This window comes from Eptatretus burgeri, chromosome 12 (assembly GCF_056783735.1).
Source record: "Eptatretus burgeri isolate ZD-2024b chromosome 12, Ebu_testis_v1, whole genome shotgun sequence".
Taxonomy (NCBI): Eukaryota; Metazoa; Chordata; class Myxini; order Myxiniformes; family Myxinidae; genus Eptatretus; species Eptatretus burgeri.
The window spans coordinates 99,454,107-99,477,659 of NC_140972.1; the positions used below are offsets into that span (position 1 = coordinate 99,454,107).

A 23,553-nucleotide genomic window follows, 5' to 3' on the forward strand; every position below is an offset into this window, starting at 1 on the left:
TGTACGATGAGATGTATTAGCACCAGTCAGTGTGTCATCTGAGAAGTCATCATTGTCCATGATTGCAGCATCTGGAGTATCCTGAGAAAGTTCTGCTGGGCAAATGTTGTTTTCTGTGATATCATGTTTTGCCCTTGTGTCATATAAATGCAGTACGTCTTTGTAACTTGTGCCAAAGGAGAAGCGTTTGAGGAGGTCAACAATTTCCCTGCTCCTCGTCAGAGCATGCATTGTTACTGAAAGTTGTACCTGAAAAGATATTCTGGTACCTGAGATGAAGGATTCAAGCACTAATTCTAGTGCGATCAAGGAAGGGTCTTCACACTGATCGTCTGCAGTGTACCTTTGACCTTTTCTCAACTTTTTCAGAAAGTGCATTAAGACTTGTTGCTGCTCTTCCTTTTCTACTAACTGCTCGACGTGTGGTGGCCATGGCAATTTAGATCCTTTAGCCAATTTAGCTTTCAGCCTTTGAGCAGCTGCTTCAAATATGTCCTCATCACTGATACCACAACAGTTAAGTGCTGCTTCAACATGTGATCCTCCCGCTGAGAGGTCAAAAACGAGTGAGCTTCTGTTCTTTTGCAGTCGGTCATGAAAACCTATTTTCCCATGAAATTCGTCTTGCAACATTGATTGCAGTGTAGAGGACTTCACAGTAGTTGTAAATCCAAAGTTGTTGACATTCTGGAATAATCATTAAGCAGACTTTGTAAAGTGCGAAACTCATGTTATTCAAAGATAACACTTTGGACATGCTGAAACAACTTCTGTTTAACCTCGGATGGGTGAATATAATTCAGGTGAAATTGCTGATCAGTCAAGTCATCTGATTTACGTGGAATATACTTCTTCCAGCAAGAGCGATGATAGCAAATCTCAGCTGCAAATGGGTCAGGAGTAGAGTCTATCAAAGCTATGAGTCTGTTTCTCATACTTTCATCTTCAAGGTGAACTGTATGACATTTGAAAACATTCCACGCATCCCACTGCTTGATTATGTGCCGTTTGTCTCCACCAGGATGTTTTGTATCTTCAGGCAGCATACACCAGACACACAAGTTTTTGTCATGTATTACAGCAAAGCTGGAACATAACTTTCTCTGATTTGAAACTGTTTTCCAGGTTATTAGATGACGAAGTTATCTGATGATCAGGACAATTTTCAGCACTTTTTTTCTTCAGATTTTTTTTTTCGTTTAAGGGCCTTGGAAAGCTTGTCTTTACTAGAAATTTGGGCCCTACACAGTTTGTGGTAAAAGACTCCTTGAAACCCATTTTCCCATTCAACCTCATCACATACTGAGCCATATTCATCTAGTCCCTCCCAGTTCTTAGCGTGATTTTTCAATGTTTCCCAGGCTTCAATTGGCGTGTTACTCTTGTCTTCATCGCAGTCTCCTTGGCAAAGGATGCAAATGCCAATTTCTCCACTCCCTCGTTTCTTCCCTCTGCTTTCCCTGCTTTCTGCCATCTGCAAAAAAAGTCATGCATTAGGTAAATGATGTATCATGTAATCCATTACGAAATTTAGAACCTTACTTGTTATTAAATAAAATATCAACTTGAAACTGAACATTATATAATGCCTTATTATATTTTAGTAAATATAAAGTCTTATCTTCGGTGGTGTCAATGATTTATTAACTAAATAATTAATTACATTTTGGATGTGTTTGTGACTTAACAATGATAAGGATACTCGTATGTATCTTCAATGAACAGCATGATTGAACAAAAGTTTAAGAGATGCTTGCAAGCCCCATCAGGTCATTTTAAATTTTCCACGTCATCTGTACTTTGACATCGAGAAACCGGGACGTACTGGACTACGATTTTGTACATGCACTGCAGATATAGGCTTACCAGCTGGTTTATAGAATTACATCCATAATAATAAGTATTTAAATCTGACCATAGTGTAATGTCGGCCCCAAAACTGACAAAAAAGTCTCCGTATCGGCATGTATATTGTAAAACGCCTTCTGGTGTTGCATATACAGTACATAATTATTATGGTCAGATTTGAAATCCTTCACCCCAAAAACATAGATTTAGACACCAAAACGAATGTTCTCGACTAATTAGAAGTGAAATTAAACCACAATATTGATTTTGGGTGGCCATTTTGAATTTCGCCCCCTGGTGGAGTTAGCCCGCACTTTTGAGAGGGGTACCTCGCTAAAATTTCTTTTTTTGGCCCCATCTACCAGAATCTGCATTGAAAAATTGGTCCCAGAAACTTGGTCACGGACTCAATGGTGGGGTTCTCTACTAATATTACATTTGATGATCACTTGAAGCACAATTTTATTTTAATTTTTTGGATACATAGTCAATGCTGGTGGAAGAACCAGTACGCTGACTGGATCAGGACATAACAGGATGCAAAAGGAATAGAAGAGATCGAGGGGGGAAACACCAACAGCAGAGTAGAAGGCCAAGAGAGAGGGAGACAGACAGACAAACAAAGAGTGTGGGGAGGAATGGGGGCAGGAGACGATGCATGGGGTGGACAACATGATGCTTGGGGGTGGACAAGATAGATACAGAAGGGAAAAATCAAGTGGGAAAACAGACATGAAAGTAGAGTTTGTTTCGTCTTTAACCGTATCAGACTTCTTTGAAGCATAACTGCCAACTACTCCTTCACTGCGAGTTCATGCTTTGGCACTGGATTGGAGGGCATTGAAGAGGGAGAGATTGTTCAAGGCAAGGCTGACAAAGGAAATGATTGCTAAAAGTGGAGATTAATGATGAAGGTATGGTGAAGGTGAGAATCAAGCAGGGGGGGGATTGTAAAGGTGAGGTTTAAAGGGCAAAGCATGCTTAAGGTGAGGGTTAGTGGATGAGTGATTGTAAAATTAATGATTATTGGGTAAAGGACAGGAAAAGCAGAGGGTTAAAGGCTGAAAGATGCTCAAGGTATGGGATGTCGGCAGAGATTATAAAAGGTGAGGGTAAATGTTAAGCATTGGTAAGATTAGAGTTGAATGCAAGGGGTACTAAAGATGAGTGTTATTGGGTGAGGTATGGTGTTATTCATTCATAATGGGTGAAGGGCTCTAAAGGGGAGGTTTGAAGGGCTAGGGGAAAGAGTGAGGGATGCTTAAGGTGAGGGTTAAGTTCTGCTGAAGATGAGGGTTAAAGAGGGATGTTAAAGGTGATTGTTAACAGGCATATAATGGTTAAGTTGAGGGATGTTAAAGGATGAGCGTTAAGTGGTGAGGGATGGTAAAGGTGAGTTAAACCGTGAAGGATGATAAAGGTGAGAATCAAGGCCACGTAATGTTAAGCTTGAGGATTGAACAGTTAAGGATGGTCAAAGTGGGAATTAAAGGGTGAGCATTGTTAAAGTTGAGGGTTAAATGGTGAAGGATGGTAAAGGTGAGAATCAAAGGGTGAGTCATGTTAAATGGTGGGGGACATTAAAGGTGGGAAACAAAGTCCGAGTAATGTTAAAGGTGATTGTTAATGGTGTTAAAGGTGGGAATCAATGGGCGAGTAATGTTAAACGGTGAGGGATGGTAAAGGTGGGAATCAAAGGGTGAGTCATGTTAAAGGTGAGGGTTAAATGGTGAGGGACATTAAAGGTGGGAATCAAAGTCCAAGTAATGTTAAAGGTGATGGTTAACGGTGTTAAAGGTGGGAATCAATAGGCAAGTAATGTTAAACGGTGAGGGATGGTAAAGGTGTGAATCAAAGGGTGAGTAATGTTGAAGGTGAGGGTTAAATGGTGAGGGACATTAAAGGTGGGAAACAAAGTCCGAGTAATGTTAAAGGTGATTGTTAATGGTGTTAAAGGTGGGAATCAATGGGCGAGTAATGTTAAACGGTGAGGGATGGTAAAGGTGGGAATCAAAGGGTGAGTCATGTTAAAGGTGAGGGTTAAATGGTGAGGGACATTAAAGGTGGGAATCAAAGTCCAAGTAATGTTAAAGGTGATGGTTAACGGTGTTAAAGGTGGGAATCAATAGGCAAGTAATGTTAAACGGTGAGGGATGGTAAAGGTGTGAATCAAAGGGTGAGTAATGTTGAAGGTGAGGATTATCAACAGAATCGACTTCAGCTTACATGAGTATTGCATTAAGCCATGTATGAAAGAAAAGTCTGAAGGACGTGGTCATGCTGGGTCACCGCATTGTGAAGTGTATTTCGGTGAAACTGACATGCCATTTAACTTGGTTTAACCATTTCCTACATTTCATTTGCTTAGGATGGTTTGTGAGAGCTTGTCAGGGTTAGGTAACAGCATGTTGTTGGGTCTTTGAGAGAAAAGAAATCAACAATTAACACCCAAACTATTGCCTAGTATGAAAATGTTAATTGTTAAATGAGTAATTGTATGTTTGTACAAGCTGACTGTGTTATTCATAAAGAACACCTACCTGTAAGCATTCTATACTCATTTGATGTTCACCTGTTATCAGTGTGTTTCTTCGAGCAATCGCACAATTTGCTTCAACTCTCAACAAGAAGTTCTTGGCACATTCAAACTTTGAGTTGCAAGTAAGTGCCCTTGGATCATCATGCTGCATGCTTATCATGAGGTTAGGGATTGACCGAGCTTCCTCCATTGTTTATTGCTTGAGTCATTCCTATGTTGAGTGTACGCATGTTTTTTGCCTCTTCGAACGCCTTTTCTTTGTACTTGTTACCTCTGTACAAGAATTCTTACATTTAACTTATTTCCACCACTTTTCTTCAAAGTTCATATAAAGTTAACTTTTTATCCAACTGATGCCATTGTGTGCCTGATCCTTTTTATCCAAGCAGATTTCTTGCTTTGTCCTTGTGGGCTTTGAGTCATGTGGGAATCTCTGCATTCGACTGAAATGTTGTTAAAGACGAGTGAAAGTAGTGGATGTGTAGCATTTTCACATCGACACGGCTCAATTCAAATCTCACCCTGACCCCAACCCCAACTCCAATCTGACAGCTGTGGAACAATTACTTCCACCTGGCAGTGGCCTTCCTCACGCAGGAATCTTTGCAACTGGAAAACTTCTCTCATGCCAAAAGAACCAAGATCATCAGCAAGTGAGCAAACAACGGAGCGTGAATCGGGATAGGGATGGATTGATGAGATTAGGGATTAATTATGGACCCTGAGTGGTTATCATGAGGTTTAGGATTAATTACCGACCCCGAGTGGTCATCATGTGATTAGGGATTAATTACCGACCCTGAGTGGCCATCATGAGATTATAGATTAATTACCGACCCCAAGTGCTTATCATGAGGTAATGGATTAATTACCGACCCCGAGTGGTCATCATGAGGTGAGGGATTAATTACCGACCCCGAGTGGTCATCATGATGTGAGGAATTAATTACCGATCCCGAGTGGTCATCATGAGATTATAGATGAATTACCGACCCCAAGTGCTTATCATGAGGTTAGGGATTAATTACCGACCCCGAGTGGTCATGAGATTAGAAATTAATTACTGACCCTGAGTGGTCATCATGAGATTCAGGATTAATTACCGACCCAAAGTGGTCATCATGAGGTTAGGGATTAATTACCGATCCCGAGTGGTCATCATGAGGTGAGGGATTGATTACCGATCCCGAGTGGTCATCATGAGATTATAGATGAATTACCGACCACAAGTGCTTATCATGAGGTTAGGGATTAATTACCGACCCCGAGTGGTCATCATGAGGTGAGGGATTAATTACCGACCCCGAGTGGTCATCATGATGTGAGGAATTAATTACCGATCCCGAGTGGTCATCATGAGATTATAGATGAATTACCGACCCCAAGTGCTTATCATGAGGTTAGGGATTAATTACCGACCCCGAGTGGTCATCATGAGATTAGAAATTAATTACTGACCCTGAGTGGTCATCATGAGATTCAGGATTAATTACCGACCCAAAGTGGTCATCATGAGGTTAGGGATTAATTACCGATCCCGAGTGGTCATCATGAGGTTAGGGATTAATTACCAACCCCGAGTGGTTATCATGAGATTAGGGATTAATTACCGACCCCAAGTGGTCATCATGAGATTCGAGATTAATTATTGACCCTGAGTGGTCATCATAAGGTTATGGATTAATTACCGATCCCGAGTGGTCATCATGAGATTAGAGATTAATTACCGACCCTGAGTGGTCATCATGAGGTTAGGGATTAATTGCTGACCCCGAGTAGTCGTCATGAAGTTAGGGATTAATTACCGACCCCGAGTGGTCATCATGAGATTAGAGATTAATTACTGACCCCGAGTAGTCGTCATGAAGTTAGGGATTAATTACCGACCCCGAGTGGTCATCATGAGGTGAGGGATTAATTACCGATCCGAGTGGTCATCATGAGATTCGGGATTAATTACCGACCCTGAGTGGTTATCATGAGATTAGGGATTAATTACCGACCCCGAGTGGTCATCATGCGATTAGGGATTAATTACCGACCCTGAGTGGTCATCATGAGATTAGAGATTAATTACTGACCCCGAGTGATCATCATGAGGTTAGGGATTAATTACCAACCCCGCGTGGTCATCATGAGGTGAGGGATTAATTACCGACCCCGAGTGGTCATCATGAGGTGAGGGATTAATTACCTATCCCGAGTGGTCATCATGAGGTTATGGATTAATTACCGACCCTGAGTGGTCATCATGAGGTTAGGGATTAATTGCTGACACTGATTGGTCGTCCTGAGGTTTGGGATTAATTACCAACCCTGAGTGGTCATCATTAGATTAGGGATTACTTACCGACCCTGAGTGGTCATCATGAGATTATAGATTAATTACCGACCCCAAGTGCTTATCATGAGGTTAGGGATTAATCACCGACCCTGAGTGGTCATCATGAGATTGGAGATTAATTACTGACCCTGAGTGGTCATCATGAGGCTTGGGATTAATTTCTGACTGAGTGGTCATCATGAGATTAGAGATTAATTATTGACCCTGAGTGGTCATCCTGAGATGGATTAATTACCTACCCTGAATTACTGACATTGCATCTGAGTATTGACTGGAGATTTGATGTTTATTTGATTTGCGATTTAGTTTGCTTTGAAGTCATGCTTTGTTGCTGTTTTGTTTGTAAATTCCATGTTTTTACAAGTGAAAAAGTGTTTTTTTTATCAGTTCAGTGAAAATCAGTTGTGCTGTCCCTTTGATGTGATTTTTGTGGCTTTGTGATGAAATCCTGTTGCCAATTTCTCACAGGTATGGCGACATGCGCAGATCTATTGGATTTGAGATTCGGGACATGTGGTACAACCTCGGTGAGCAATCAGCTGTGGTTTTCGGCCTACTTGAGTGAATGTTTTGTTTAGTTTGATCATACTGGAGCATTAACGGCTCAACTAATGTCAAGATCGTTGCGGTGGGAGGTTTAAATCCCGCGATGAACCGAATGGTTTTAACTCCTGTGGAGGCATTCCAAATTATGGTGGGGTTGCATGCGGGAGAACTGAGGGACATAAGAAAGTTAGCTCTGTAAAACAAATGGGTTTATTCCCGAACCACTAACAAGGGAAGATTGAATGGCGGAGGGATACGATGATGGTACTGGTGGGGAAGAAAGGGGAACATGGAATCGATATATAATAAATGATTATATACACTGTGAATAAAACCAATGGCATCACACTCCAGATTTAATCACAGACGGGAAAGGGACAAAACCGGGGGACTCAGCTCTGGTTGTAGCGGGGGGAGCACAGGTGCAGGGCAGCCACAAGCAGGGGATGAGGAGGGACGAGGATGACAGGCAAGATGATGAGCAGACTGATGAACCTGGCAGAGGCAGGTAGGTAGGATGACCTCCTCAAAACTCTCTTCACTTTCCTCAGAGCGCCAAATCCTCTCTCTCACTCTCCTCAGGTGCTTCTCTCCGTCGTGTTCACCTCAGACTCACATGATCCTCTTGTTCACGCCTCCCTCTTCTCCCCAGGCAATGTTCTGCCCCTCCGAGGTTATCCTTAGCTCCACCTCTTTTGCTCTTATAAAGTCTCCCGGAGCCCCGGTAGAGGTTTACATCAGGGTTTATACACACAATTTCCTTCACCATAATCCCTCACTAATTATTACCATGTACCAGCCCCTGTATGGTGCACATTCAAACAAGACATTCCTTGATCTGATGTGTCCTTGCTTATTACATCGAAATTGGCTAACTACCCGTCCATGGACCATGCTACTCTATACATTCCTATCTGCTCTAAGCCCCCCCCACCCCTCCCCCCCCCCACACACACACACACACACACACACACACACACACACACACACACACCACACAACACACCACACACAACACACAACACACAACACACAACACACAACACACAACACACAACACACAACACACAACACACAACACACAACACACAACACACAACACACAACACACAACACACAACACACAACACACAACACACGTAACAGTACGTAATATGTTGACTGATTTGTTTTGGTAATATGCTGATCGGTCCTTGAAAGTATGTGGAGCAGCTTGGTGAACATCATTCACTTTGTGTTAGGCCACATAAGGGAATGTATCAAATATTGAGTAATTTGTACCTCTCCATACACCCTGAGATATGAAACTTCGTCACGCTAGTTAGTTCCAGGAAAGAACAGGTACCCAATGAAAACGTTGTGGATGCCATAAACATGTTCTGCATGTAAAAATAGAAGCCTATTTGTACTTCCCTCCGCCTCCCCCCCCTTTCCCCCTTAATTTGAATATCTTTCCCAAGACTGCATATCACATTTGCAATCTACGAGATCCTTCATGGAAATCTGGAAATCAAAAAAGTCCAACACAGCAAAATTTCAAAACTGCTGAAATTACCGCCTTGCAGCACATGGAGTCGGAATTGGGAGGGGGTGGTGTACAATAATTGATTGATTCATTGCATAATTTAAATGAATAAATAATAATCGTAAAATAATTTATCAATCAATGGCTGAATCACCTCCCGAAACCACCACTGTTTCATCCGAATCTAATTTTTGGAAAAAATATGTAATTAATCAAAAAAATGAATAATTAATTGATTAATCAATAAATCAAAAATGCCCTTTAGAGCCAAATCACTTTTTCACTGGCATGTCCAAATATAAGCTTCCTCGTTTTTTATTTATTGGTTTATTTTGTATGCACTATTGAGGCTCGGATGAAAGCTAATACACAAAATGTACAACAAGGGGAGTAGGAGACAAGAGGGGTGGGAGAGGGAAGGAAAAAACAGTGTGGAACAGAGACATCAGGAGATCTGTGGAAGGGAGAGGGATGGGGCGGGGTACAAGTTTGTTCAGGAATAATCAAGATGAACATTACAGGGACTTTCAGGTCCTTACACGACAGGGAACTTTCAGGAAGGAAAGCAGGGAATTTGAAGGAGGTGGGTTTGGGGTGGATTAGTGGGGGTAGAAAAGATCATGGTTTTGGATGGGGAAAGATAAGAGATGGTGGTGAACAGCTGTTTTGAAGACTTGGAGGGAAGAGTGGAGTTGATGAGTGTGGGAGTTTGTTCCAAAGGTGGGGATAAAGAGGAATGAAAGAATGAAGGTTAGCAGTGACTCTTGATTTTGGTAGTTTTACCAGAAGGGGTTTGCTGGCAGACATTGAGCGCCCTGCAGAAATATGGTGGGGACACATCGCAGACAGAGCGGGGGGGGGGGGGGGTGAGACTGGGGAGGAGACGGGAGAAGATAACGGCTACCGACCTGCCTGCGGTGAGAGAGAGAGAGAGAGAGAGACCCAAAGAGACCCAAAGAGACCCAAAGACTCAGCTTCATCAAAGCTCAAAATATGCCTGAGATATTGCCAGGATGAGAAACAAATAAATAATAATTAATAAATTGATAATAATTAAGTAATCGGTCAATTGATTGATTTTTCAGAAAATTATAAATATTTTTGTCGTCAAAGCACATCTTCACTTTTGTCCCCAAATTTCAGTTATCTAGCTCAAAGGATGGCTGAAATATCGCCCGGACAAGCAATAAGAAAGAAAATAATTGATTAATCAATAAATAAAAAATACTCCTTGTCGCCAAATCAATTGGTCACTATCATGTCCAAATATAGCTTCCTAGCTCAAAAGGTGCCTGAGATATTGTTCAGATGAGAAATAAAATAAATAAGTAGTTAATAAATTTATAATAATTAAGTAATTAATAAATAATTTGATTTTTCAAAAAATTATAAATATCGTTTTTGCCAAAGCACATCTTCACTTTTGTCCCCAAATTTCAGTTATCTAGCTCAAAGGATGGCTGAGATATCACCCGGAAAAACTATAAGAAAGAAAATTAATAATTAATCAATAAATAAAAAATACTTATCGCCAAATCAGTGGGTCACTATCATGTCCAAATATAGCTTCCAAACTCAAAAGGTGCCTGAGATATTGTTCAGATAAGAAATAAAATAAAGAAGTAGTTAATAAATCGATAATAATTAAGTAATTAATAAATAATTTGATTCATCAAAAAATAAACAAGCAGTCATAGACTGGTACTTATGAAATCGTCAACTTGACCTCTGACGTTGTCTAATAAAAGCTGTCTCTGGAGAAGGTCGCGACACAAACCAGAAGTTTCTACGATGATTCTGTACCAAACCATCAAAAATCAAATGTTTGACCTCACTGTGACCTTGACATTTGACCGATTTTGACCAAAATCTAATCAGCACGAGCCATCACCCTCCTGAATCATGTGGTGCAATTTGACATTGGTAGCTTCTTCCGTTCTCGAGTTATCGTGCCAACAAACAAACAAACAAACAAACAAACACACACACAAACACACACACAAACACACACACAAACAAACAAACACACAAACAGATGACAGAAGTCATCAATATACTTACGAAATCTTTAGATTTCGTAAGTAAAAATACTGTTTTTTTACCAAAGCACATCTTCACTTATGCCCCCAAATTTCAGCTTCCAAGCTCAAAGGATGGCTGAGATATTGCCCGGACAAACAAACGAACAAACAAGCAGTCATAGACTGGTACTTACGAAATTGTCAACTTGACCTCTGACCTTGTCTAATAAAAGCTGTCTCTAGAGAAGGTAGCGAGGCAAACCAGAAGTTTCTACGATGATTCTGTACCAAACCATCAAAAATCGAATGTTTGACCTCACTGTGACTTTGACCTTTGACCGATTTTGACCAAAATCTAATAAGCGATAGCCATCACCCTCCTGAATCACCTGGTGTAATTTGACATTGGTAGCTTCTTCCGTTCTCGAGTTATAACTTTTTTTTGGATGTTTGACCTCACTCTGACCTTGACCTTTGGCCGATTTTGACCAAAATCTAATCAGCGCTAGCCACCACCCTCCTGAATCACGTGGTGTAATTTGACATTGGTAGCTTCTTCCGTTCTCGAGTTATCATGTTTTGGATGTTTGACCTCACTGTGACCTTGACCTTTGACCGATTTTAACCAAAATCTAAGCAGCACTAGCCATGACCCTCCTGAATCACATGGTGTAATTTGACATTGGTAGCTTCTTCCGTTCTCTAGCTATCGTGCCTACAAACAAACAAACAAGCAGTCATAGACTGGTACTTATGAAATCGTCAACTTGACCTCTGACCTTGTCTAATAAAAGCTGTCGCATGAGAACGTAGCGGCGCAAACCAGAAGTTTCTACGATGATTCTGTACCAAACCATCAAAAATCGTAACGTCGACCGAAGCAAAAATCTCCATTTCTCCACGCAATTATTTAATATTATTTTATCAAAGTCACAAAACCGTAATATTCGGCCATCCACCAACAATCTTTACATAATCCGACGGCTTAGCGAGTCAGGCATGCGAGGATAACCTTTATTGGGATAAAAAATGACTTTTAAACACCATCTTTATCGAAAACACCATCAGCGCGCACACGCAAAACCTTTACGTGACTCAACGACGCCTCTGCTCGAGCACGCTGCACCACGTGACGAGCCGTGACGTGGCGAGTGAAATATTTTTTATACAATCTTAAAACGTCTCCAAAACATCCGATTTTTACCAGAATTTCTACAACCCAGTGTTAAGCGTCCTAAGCGATCGCAAAAACCGAAGACAAAATTAAAATTGAAGTTAAAATGAACTCGTAACGTCGACCGAAGCAAAAGTACTCCATTTCTCCACATGAATTTACGGAATTATATTTGACCTCACTGTGACCTTGACCTTTGACCAATTTTGACCAAAATATAATCAGTGCTAGCCATCACCCTCCTGAATCACGTGGTGTAATTTGACATTGGTAGCTTCTTCCATTCTCAAGTTATCGTGCCTACACACACACACACACACACACACACACACACACACACACACACACACACACACACACACACACACACACACACACACACACACACACACACACACACACACACACACACACACACACACACACACACACACACACACACACACACACACACACAAACAGAGGAAGGAAGTCATCAATATACTTACGATATCTTTAGATTTTGTAAGTAACAAGCAGTCATAGACTGGTACTTAAGAAATCGTCAACTTGACCTCTGACCTTGTCTAATAAAAGCTGTCTCTGGAGAAGGTATCGACGCAAACCAGAAGTTTGTTCGATGATTCTGTACCAAACCTCTCATAAAACATCCGATTTTTACCAGCATTTCGACAACCGAGTGTTAAGCATATTTAACCGTTACCAAAATTGAAGACAGGATTGAAATTGACTTTAAAACGAGCGCGTAATGGCGTGTGTTATAATCCCCCTCATTAGCATAATCTTCAGTTGAGCCTCAGACACTACACCCAACATAAATCTCATAAAACATCCGATTTTTACCAGAATTTCGAAAACCGAGTATTAAGCATACTTAGCCATTACCAAAAGTGAAAACAGGATTGAAATTGACTTTAAAACGAGCGCGTAATGCCGTGTGTTACAATCCCCCTCATTAGCATAATCTTCAGTTCGGCTTCAGACACGACACCCGACAAATCTCATAAAACATCCGATTTTTACGAGAATTTCGACAAGCGAGTGTTAAGCATACTTAACCGTTACCAAAAGTGAAAACAGAATTGCGATCCGAGTTAAAACGAACTCCTAACGTCGACCGAAGCAAAAATCTCCATTTCTCCACTCAATTATTTAATATTATTTTATCAAAGTCACCAAACCGTAATATTCGGCCATCCACCAACAATCTTTACATAATCCGACGGCTTAGCGAGTCAGGCATGCGACGATAACCTTTATTGAGATAAAAAAAATGACGATTAAACACCATCTTTATCGAAAACACCGTCAGCGCGCACACGCAAAACCTTTACGTGAATCAACGACGCGTTTGCTTGAGCGCGCTGCACCACGTGACGAGCCGTGACGCGGCGAGTGAAATATTTTTTTATACAATCTTGAAACGTCTCCAAAACATCCGATTTTTACCAGAATTTTGACAACCGAGTGTTAACCGTCCTAAGCGATCGTAAAAACCGAAGACAAAATTAAAATCGAAGTTAAAACGAACTCGTAATGTCGACCGAAGCAAAAATACTCCATTTCTCCACATGAATTTACGGAATTATGTTTGACCTCATTGTGACCTTGACCTTGGAACGATTTTGACCAAAATATAATCAGCGCTAGCCATCACCCTCCTGAATCAAGTGGTATAATTTTATATTGGTAGCTTCTTCCGTTCTCGAGTTATCGTGCCTACAAACAAACAAACAAACACACAAACAGAGGAGGGAAGTCATCAATATACTTCCGAAATCTTTAGATTTCTTAAGTAACAAGCAGTCATAGACTGGTACTTACGAAATCGTCAACTTGACCTCTGACCTTGTCAAATAAAAGCTGTCTCGAGAGAAGAATGCGACGCAAACCAGAAGTCCCGATGATTATTCTGTACCAAACCATCAAAAATCGAATGTTTTGGATGTTTGACCTCACTGTGACCTTGACCTTTGACCGATTTTGACCAAAATCTAATCAGCGCTAGCCATCACTCTCCTGAATCACGTGGTGTAAATTGGCATTGGTAGCTTCTTTCGTTCTCGAGTTATCTGTACCAAACCATCAAAAATCGAATATTTGACCTCACCGTGACCTTGACCTTTGACCGATTTTGACCAAAATCTAATCAGCGCTAGCCATCACCCTCCTGAATCACATGGTGTAATTTGACATTGGTGGCTTCTTCCGTTCTCGAGTTATCGTGCCTACAAACAAACAAGCACACACAAAAACAAACAGAAACGGAACTGATCAATATACTTACGAAATCTAAAACAAGCCGGTAGGTGGCGATGGGTCGCCGAGCATGGAAACTATAAGATATAGAGCAAAATGGATGTCATATAGCGGATAGGGAATCACCTTAAGATTATGCATATCAAATCTCATCCAGTTCCATCTTCTGATAACTACTCAGTATCCATTTGATTGAAAAGTACCGAAAATGCAGTTTGAAATCGGAAATCCCCAAAGTTTGAGCGGGTGCTGTGGGTGAACAAAGACCAAAATCGAAAATCCAGCTCGATCGTTTGTGCACAATGTATTCCAGACGATTAGTGTGAATTTTCATGGCCATCCGACCATAACCCTAGGAGGAGTAGCATTTGGCGCGAAGGCACCTCCAGCTCTCGCATATTATCAATTTTTGCACTAATTGACCTTTGACCCCTGACCTAAGCGAAATCGGTCAATATGTCCTGAGGCAAAGTTGTAGTACTCATTGAGTACCATGAAACTGCAAAGTTTTATTCGTATCGATGCACTCACCTGGTCGCTAAGGGGCCTTCAATTTTCGCGCATACTATAATTGAAGGGGGTGCTCCGGGTAAAGTATTCCATATATCACAAAAAACTGGAATATATTTGATAGAGCATCACCTGTAGATCATTCGTGCCAAATTTCATAACCCTACGTGGGATAATGGCTTTCGGAATTGATTTCGCATGAACGGTACCGATTTTGAAGGTTTTTCGGTTGTTGCTCGGGAACGAAAGCGTCCCTAGCAACCATCACAACGTCATAAGATGTACCTACCACCCGCGTTCGGTCAAAATCGGCTCACGTTTACTCCCAATTATGCTGATGACAAACGAACAAACATCCAAACAAACATCCAAACAAACAGACAGAATTACTGACAATAAGGGTCACCTATTTCAGCGACCCAACAAACAAGAAAGAAAATGGAGTAAAAACTGAGTACTCCCTTCCTTCGGCACCTGGCGATAACATCATGCATTGCCGCAATATGGAATTGGGAAGGAGCGGTGTACACTAATTAGAAGTGCCACTTTATAACTGCTGGCAGTGATGACCGGGTACCAAGACGTCCTGCTTTGATGCAACCCCGCTTTGATTGGACACCTAACCCTGACCCATGACATTTTTCATTATTATTCAATTTAATTCAGAATGGGATTAAAATATATTCAATTCAAATCAAATGGAAGACCAAACAGGCACAATCCTGCATTGGAATAATCAGAAGTTACTGGCTGCCAGACCATGTGTCCAATCAAGTTGAAATTTAAAACATGTATTCCCCATCAATACAAGATCATAATTTTGAAGTTTCACATCGATTGATTCGGTGGTTCCAGAGAAAACATTATTTAATATTTTTCTTCAATCCAATGTGGCTGTCAAACCATGTGACTTCTCAATTATTCCTGAACAAACTTGTACATACATGGCTTGGGGAACATTTGTGTGAAGTTTCCCCTTGATCAATCCATCTGTTCTGGAGAAAAAGTTTTTAAAAAAAATAGGTTTTATGGTAAATGCAAGATGGCTGCCAAACCGTGTGACCGATGATGTCGTATGTGTGAACCTTTTATTCCTTATGGATAGGCGGTTATACGTGTAAAGGTTTGCCTCAAACTGTTCAGCCACTTCAGAGAAGATTTTTTTGAAGCTTGTTATTTATTTTTATTTTTATTTTTAAAGTAATATGGCTACCAAATCACGTGACTGATGACGTCATCAAAATTTTTTCTGTGGACCATTTTATCCCTCGATGACACTCAAAATTTTTCCTACTGATCAGATGTAGCATTGTACATGTGCAATTATGACATCATAAGGAAGGCACCTATGACGTCATAAAAAATAACTTATTCCCCACGAGTACTTGTCGTGTGCCAAGTTTCAATTTTTTCCTTGGTGCATTTTCAGAGATGCAGAAGTCTAACGTTTTTCCGTTTTTCCAACATGGCTGCTACCCCACGTGACCTATGACATCATAATTATGATTAAAACATTCTACATGTGTAGTCACACCGATGGTGAAAATTTTGTCTCAATCCAACAAGCTGTTGCGGAAAAAAGCACGATAGTTCGGTGCGGACAAACAAACAGACAAATAAACGGCCCCAAACGCAATACCCTCTCTTTCAGAGAGAGTAACAACATCACAAAAAAAGTGATACAATGGGAGCCTGGCATTGCATGGTGGAAAAGGAAATGAAAGAGCCAACCACCCCCCCCCCCAAAAAAAAAAAAAAACCACGTGGACAGAGATCATTTGGTGAGCTCAGGACAGATGAAAGTGGCACGAGTTCTTCAAGATGCTCTCGCAAGACACTGTCAAGCTTGACAGGATCGCAAGCAAGATCCTCTGTGAGCTTTTTATAATCGACACAAAGGGCTCCATCTCGAGCATTGATAGATGCTTTGCAAAACTTTTGGATTTCTGACAAACCTGAACTAGCGCAGAGACACGCATGCATGCAAAGACACGCACGCAAGCAGAGACACTCATGTATGCAAAGACACGCACGCAAGCAGAGACGCACAGACACGCATGCACGCAGACACGCAGTAACCCTTGCTGTAACCCTTGCTGTAACCCTTGCTGTAACCCTTGCTGTAACCCTTGCTGTAACCCTTGCTGTAACCCTTGCTGTAACCCTTACTGTAACCCATGCTTTAATCCTTGCTTTAACCTTTTCTTTAACCCTGCTTTAACCCTTGCTTTCATCTTTTCTTTAATCCTTGCTTTAATCCTTGCTTTAACCCTTGCTTTCACCTTTTCTTTAATTCTTGCTTAAACCTTTTATTTAACCCTTGCTTTAACCCTTGCTTTCATCTATTCTTTAATCCTTGCTTTAACCCTTGCTTTCATCTTTTCTTTAATCCTTGCTTTAATCCTTGCTTTAACCCTTGCTTTCACCTTTTCTTTAACCCTTGCTTTAATCCTTGCTTTAACCTTTTCTTTAACCCTTGCTTTAATCCATTGTTTAACCTTTTCTTTAACCCTTGCTTTAACCTTTGTTTTAACCCTTGCTTTTACTCTTGCTTTTACTCTTGCTTTAAGCCTTACTTTAAGTCTTACTTTAAGTCTTGCATTTACCCTTGCTTTTACCCTTGCTTTAACCCTTGCTTTAACCCTTGCTTTAACCCTTGCTTTAACCCTTGCTTTAACCCTTGCTTTAACCCTTGCTTTAACCCTTGCTTTAACCCTTGCTTTAACCCTTGCTTTAACCCTTGCTTTAACCCTTGCTCTAACCCTTGCTCTAACCCTTGCTTTCTTCCTTTTCTTTATACCTTTTCTTTATACCTTTTCTTTATACCTTTTCTTTAACCTCTGCTTTAACCTCTGTTTTAACCTCTGCTTTAACCTTTGCTTTAACCTTTGCTTTAACCTTTGCTTTCACCTCTCATTCCATTTAATCTCTGGTTTAACTGTTTGTTTAATCTCTCTTAAAACCTTTGTCCTGCTTGCCAGCGATGGCTGCATCCCATTTGTGGTAATTGGCAGACTGGCATATACCATTTATAAATTGCTTTATGCACAGTACAGTGAAGTCTATAAAATTACAAACACCTCATTAAAGCGTTTTGAGAAAAATAAGCCGTAGATGTTTGTGTATGGAGCATGTGCTGTGCCAGCAGCTCCGCTCATGCTTCTTTTATCCCCAGAGGCCGAAAAGCTTTGAGAAACAGCTGTTGGTTCAATACTATCCCGGTGCAACGAATAAAGTCTCTGCTGTCAGAATAGTGATGCGCTCGAGTCTGCACGGAGTTACCATCTGAGCCTCCATCCATGTTTTTTCACTCATGTGTTTGAAGTTCAATGGTGCATTCAAAATCAAATGCGAGTCACCAGCTAAATGAATGAAAACATTGAAGGAGAGACTATATAAGATGAGTTTAGCTTGTGTTTGGTAACTGAGTAATGAGGTCATTGAGCTACGTCATTGAATAACTTAATAAATGAGAGATGGAAGCAAGGGAAATGTAGTCTAATAATCATACGACCAAAGAAAGGGGACAAAATATAACATGATAATTGGAGGGAAGTGACCCTTCTCTGCATTACCAGGAAAATACTTTGCAAGATAATGCTGAACAGAATGTAAAAGGTTGTTGACAGAAACATAAGAAATTGGAACATACTGGGTTCAGGAGAAACAGGGGATGCAAGTATCAGATCTTCATATTAAGAACAGCAATGTAACCATATAATGAATGCAATGTAAAGCCTTTACCTATCATTTGTTGACGTTGAAAAGGCATTCCACGGTATGAATAGAGGGGCAATGTGGAAGATGCTGAGACCGTGTGGAGTACCAGATAAACTTGTCTGGATGATAAAGAGTACAGTATACCTACGATGGATACAAATGCACTGTAGTTTGCAACAATAAGTTATCATCCAAATTTGAAGTTATTTACTGGGTTTAGACGAGGTTGCGTGTTGTCTCCATTACTGGTTTAGTGATGTTGGAGTGTTGGACTGAGTGTTGTGAAAAGTAAATGAGCAGAGAAGGAATGGGATACTTTCGAGGAACCTATTTGAACAGCTAGAGGAAGGCTGCTTTGCAGATGAAATTTGCTCTGTTGTCACAGTCCTTACGTAGCATGCAGGAAAAAGTAAATAGGCTACAGGTATACATGGTACAGGTGGGACTAAAAATTACCATAGCCAACACAGAAAGCATTAACATACATGTCACACTCATAATCCTCATCATCACGTGCAACAATTCACCATTTGGAGAGGTTGACAAGTCTACATATCTGAGATCCATAGTTACCATAACAGGAGGGGAAGATGCAGATGTACTACAATTGATACAAAAGGCAAGGGGTATATTCACAAGAATAAAGGTAATTTGAAATCCAAAAAGTATATCACCAAAACTATGCTGAGGATCTCTGACATCAATGTGAAGTCTTTCTCCAATTAGGAGGTGAATCTTCAAAAATCACCAAAGAAATAGCAAACTGGAGTCTTTCATCTACAGCAGCCATAAGAAAATCTTGAGAATCATCTGGCCTGTCCTAGCTAGTGAGAAAGAGGTTGAAAGGCTAATTGTTAGGAAAAACATCAATAAAAAGATCAAAATTAGGAGGTGGAGATGGATTGGCCACCTGTTGCACATGGAGGATCAAGGCATACCGAAAGGAGCAATATACTGGGACGTGACCGGAAGAGAAGGATTTTACGGCCAAGAAAGACCTGGCAACGTACCATCGAGAAGGAATGAAGGTCAACTGGAATATAACAGGAATGTGGACTCATGACTGATGAAAGTGAAAAAAGTTCATAAAAAGCTCCATAAGCCAGGTGACATGATTTGGATAATAAGCAAGTACTAGGTTTTAACGGCTGCAAGCACTTATCTGTTGTTAGGGATTTCATAATCGTCGTATCACAGGTTCGTTGGATGTCGTATGCAGATAGACAGACACAAGGAGTCGTGTTCATACAGAAGCCTGCGGCCGTTTATTCATTCCCAAAGAAGCTTTGAGAAAGTTCTTTAATCGCTTCGTAAAGCTCCGGGAAGCTCCATGAACTGTAAATGAATGATGTTGTTTTGTAACAACAATACTTTAGAAATGCATTACCGTTCCACTATAAATCAAATACAATAAGTCAAACGAACAGGAAACAGACCTCAAATGGCATCGAAATACAAATGTACGTGACGTGCAATGTCTTTACATGAAAACTCATACAAAATACATTCCAATCTTTCCTACTGCATGACGTCTTACAATTAGCGACAAAGAGAGATATACTGACCACTTTATTCATTCTTAACGAGTCGCACTTGTATGTATATAAAACGTAGAATGGGACTGGTCACACCAATGGCCTCGTGGCTCGATATGAACCTCACACACCAGTGTAAGCTTTCCAACTTTTTGTAAGCTTTTTATTCATAACTCATGAAGAGATGTTAGGCTTGTGCCATATGCAGTGTTAGGTTTGCACCAGACATAACGCTTTGAATTTAGACCAAAAAGTTCAATTTTTTTCGTCTGACCACAAAACCTTCCTCCACAAGCCTTCAGTGTCATCAAGATGCTTTTTCACAAACTCCATACAAGCTTTTAGATGGGTCTTTTTCAGTAATGGCTTCTTTCTTGCCATCAAAGGCCAGATTTGTGAAGGGAACTGGATATTGTTGATTGATGAACACTGACCCCATCTCGGAAATAGAGCCTTACAGATGTTTCAAAGTCATTGTTGGATTTACAGTGACATCCTGAACCAGTTTCCTGCTTGCCTGGCTGCTGAGTTTGAATGGGTGACCTGATCTGGATGAAGTCTGGGTGGTATGATACTGTTGCGGGGCCGGGCGTCAGCCGCGAGCGCGACCGCGAGATGGAGCTGTAGAGTCGGCTCGACCGATCGCCCGGAATTCAGATCGTACTTCTTCGGAAAACTCCGGAAAAGTACAGGTCCCTTTCGGACCGTGAAGGGTCAATATTTCGGCCACGTGGTACAGGGTTATTTGCCAAATCTTCAAAATACCTAGAGACCGCATGGCGATTTACCGAGTCATCACACCCTCGACGGCACCCGTACGGAACGAGCCGCTTAGCGTACTCGAACCGTGTGTGACCCGAGCGGACGGTCACCAAATTCCCGTCGGTCCAAATGTCCCCTTACAGCCGTAACCGCTTTTACTATTTCTCCAACACGCAGCATGCTCAGCCAATGAGGGAATGGACACGAACGAGCCGAAACATTGAACAAATGGGATTTATTTATGCAATAATGGGGGGGGGGGGGCTAGGGAAGCACGCAAGAGGCAGAACAAAACCGAATACTAATAATGCATGTATATACAAGCAAAACACTTAAACAGTTTACTGCTTAGTAGACAGGCCCACGGACACACACGCACACACACACCCAAAGATGACCGGACCAAATGGTCTTTATTGAGGCCAAGCTCGGACTTGTTCGCCTCGTGCGGTCTTCACGCTGACTCGGTCCGGCGAGACGCGAGCCGAACCCGGACACCGGCGGGCGACCATGCGGTTCCTGCGGGAACTGGTGTCGCTCGTGGTCTCGGTCGTGGTGAGGAGGATAAGGACGACTTCGACCAAGACCGGCCAGACAGGCTCCCTGAGACAAACGCTCCAGCAAGATGAACACTCCAGCAAGATGAGATGTCCAGATCGGGAGATGCTCTTTTTCTGACCAGCTTCTGCCTTCCCTTTTATGCACCCCCGCCGGCTCGACCCCTCGCCCACTCGGCCCGCGGAGAATCCTGGAGCAGAGGGTTGTCCTTGTTCTCTGCAAAACTGTTGTAATGGTCGTTTCTGTTGTCGTTGCTGATTTGTTTTCCAATAAAAATCCTAACTATCAAAACAAATCCCAGCGCATGAACATTTAATTACGCATTAGACAAGGGAAAAGGAGCTATCTATAAAACACATACTTACCGATATAACTGAGCTATAGGAACCTGGATGTTGAGTGTGATAGTTTTCCAAATCCGCAACAATACGTCTTCCACTTGTTAATGATGGATTTCACCGTACTCAAAGGGATAATGAGTGACTTTGAAATCTTCTTATAACCCTCTCCTGAATGGTCCTTCTCCACTCCTTTATCGGACTTTTTTGGAAAGCTCCTTGTTCTTCATGTTTGCCTTGTTGGTTGACCAAGTGAGGTGCACCTTGAAACTTTTTGTAACCACCTATGTTGTAACCTTTCAAATAAATAATTTGCTCCTGAAGTGATTTAGGTTTAATTAGGCAAAGGGTTTGAATTCTTGTTTATGCAACTGAGAATCATCAGACCAACTTGTAACTTTCCTCGTCGCCTCTAACATACTGTTGCGGAAATGGCCCTTAGTGTGTTATTAAATATAGGATTAGCCCAGATCCCCCCTTAAATGCATGTTTAGCCAGGTTGTTCGGTAATTGGACGTTACATGTGTGTCGGGAGGTGTAGCAGGCTGTCCATTGTTCATACAGTGGTGGTGTACCGGGAGGTGCCTTGCTTCTTTTTCCTTCCCCTCTCCGAACTAGCCCCACCGAGCGCTCTGAGAGTGTCGGTCGGCAAGACGTGTCGGCAGCCGATTGGTGGAGGGCAGCTGCAATCTCGAGCGATGGACCAATCACGGGTCCCCGGGGGAGAGTCCAGAAGAGCGAGCACCGAGAAGGCAAGGAAGGAACTACATGAGGTCAGTCTGCCTTCTGCTGGATGAGAGGCTGCTAGAGTCGAGTCTGCCTTCTGCTGGATGAGAGGCTGCTGGAGTCGAGTCTGCGATCTGCTTGATGAGTGACTTCACGGCTGTTCCTCCTCGGCGATGGACCCATTGTGCAGGTCGTTCCCAGGTTCATCGTGAATCCAACCACAGAGCCTCTGACTGTCTTTGCTCCCGGCATTGCTCGACATGGTTTTCCATCCCATCGATCCACCTGCGGAGCCTAACACCCCTATTCGGCCTAATCTGGTGAGCAGGCCAGGCCTGGATTTGTATGCTGGACCTTGTGAAAAGCCAGCTGGAGTACACCATGGATCTTTCGCTCTTGTACCGTCGACCTTACGGGGGCTGAACGCGCTGAGGCTGGTGCGTGAGCGGTGCGACAAAACGATGACGCCGCCATCTTGCCACGCGGCGTATTCGAGCTTGGGTGCTCGAATCCGTTGACATCGGCTTGTCACGAGCCGCATTCGTGCCTTTGACACTTTTCCTCTCGTCCATCAGGCATCACCAAGTACTCTGTGTCTTGTCTGCATCTTGTCTGCATCTTGTCTGCATGTTGTCAAAGGTTTATTCCGCTAGGGCTCCCTTCGAAACCCGTATCCGTAGCTCCCTAGTTAAGAGCGGGTTATAGATTAATTATAACATTGTCGTGAATGTTTTGCTTGTGTCGTGTTCCACGACGTGTCCCCAATAAATCTGGCTGATTCATATGAAAGTTGCCGCCGTGAGTTTATTTGTGCCGTGCTGAGGAACAATTCGCTCGATTTGTATTTAAAACCAAAATGGTTACGGACTGGCAGACAAACAAGGTCTCTGACAAACCCAGTCTGTCACCGGGATCTATTTCCCCAACTGGCAAGGCACAGGTGTACTTTGGTATCGTGATCTGATGCGCGTAACCCGAGACCTGTGCCAAACCAGCCGGCGTTGTAACCCCTGAGACGGCGGTGCTGCTAAGTGACGCCGAATCTTCAACATTTGGCTGTCAAGGGTGGGGTGCGAATCCCGCCACTGCCCGATCTTCAACAATACCATGTGTTGTGTCAAAATCTGCCCCCTGAGGGATAAAGTCAT

The 23,553-nt window shown here is 42.0% G+C and overlaps 1 protein-coding gene across 3 annotated transcripts in view; it reads left to right on the top strand.

Annotated features, from left to right (window-relative positions):
* Positions 1-23,553, top strand: part of LOC147016229 (dedicator of cytokinesis protein 1-like) — a 235,709-nt gene that overhangs the window by 141,893 nt on the left and 70,263 nt on the right. For all 3 annotated transcript variants that reach the window (XM_085849067.1, XM_085849068.1, XM_085849069.1), the window contains 3 exons: positions 4,431-4,509; positions 4,940-5,040; positions 7,200-7,258. In XM_085849067.1, the coding sequence (XP_085705193.1) occupies positions 4,431-4,509; positions 4,940-5,040; positions 7,200-7,258 (239 nt within the window). The remainder of the gene's footprint in view (positions 1-4,430; positions 4,510-4,939; positions 5,041-7,199; positions 7,259-23,553) is intronic.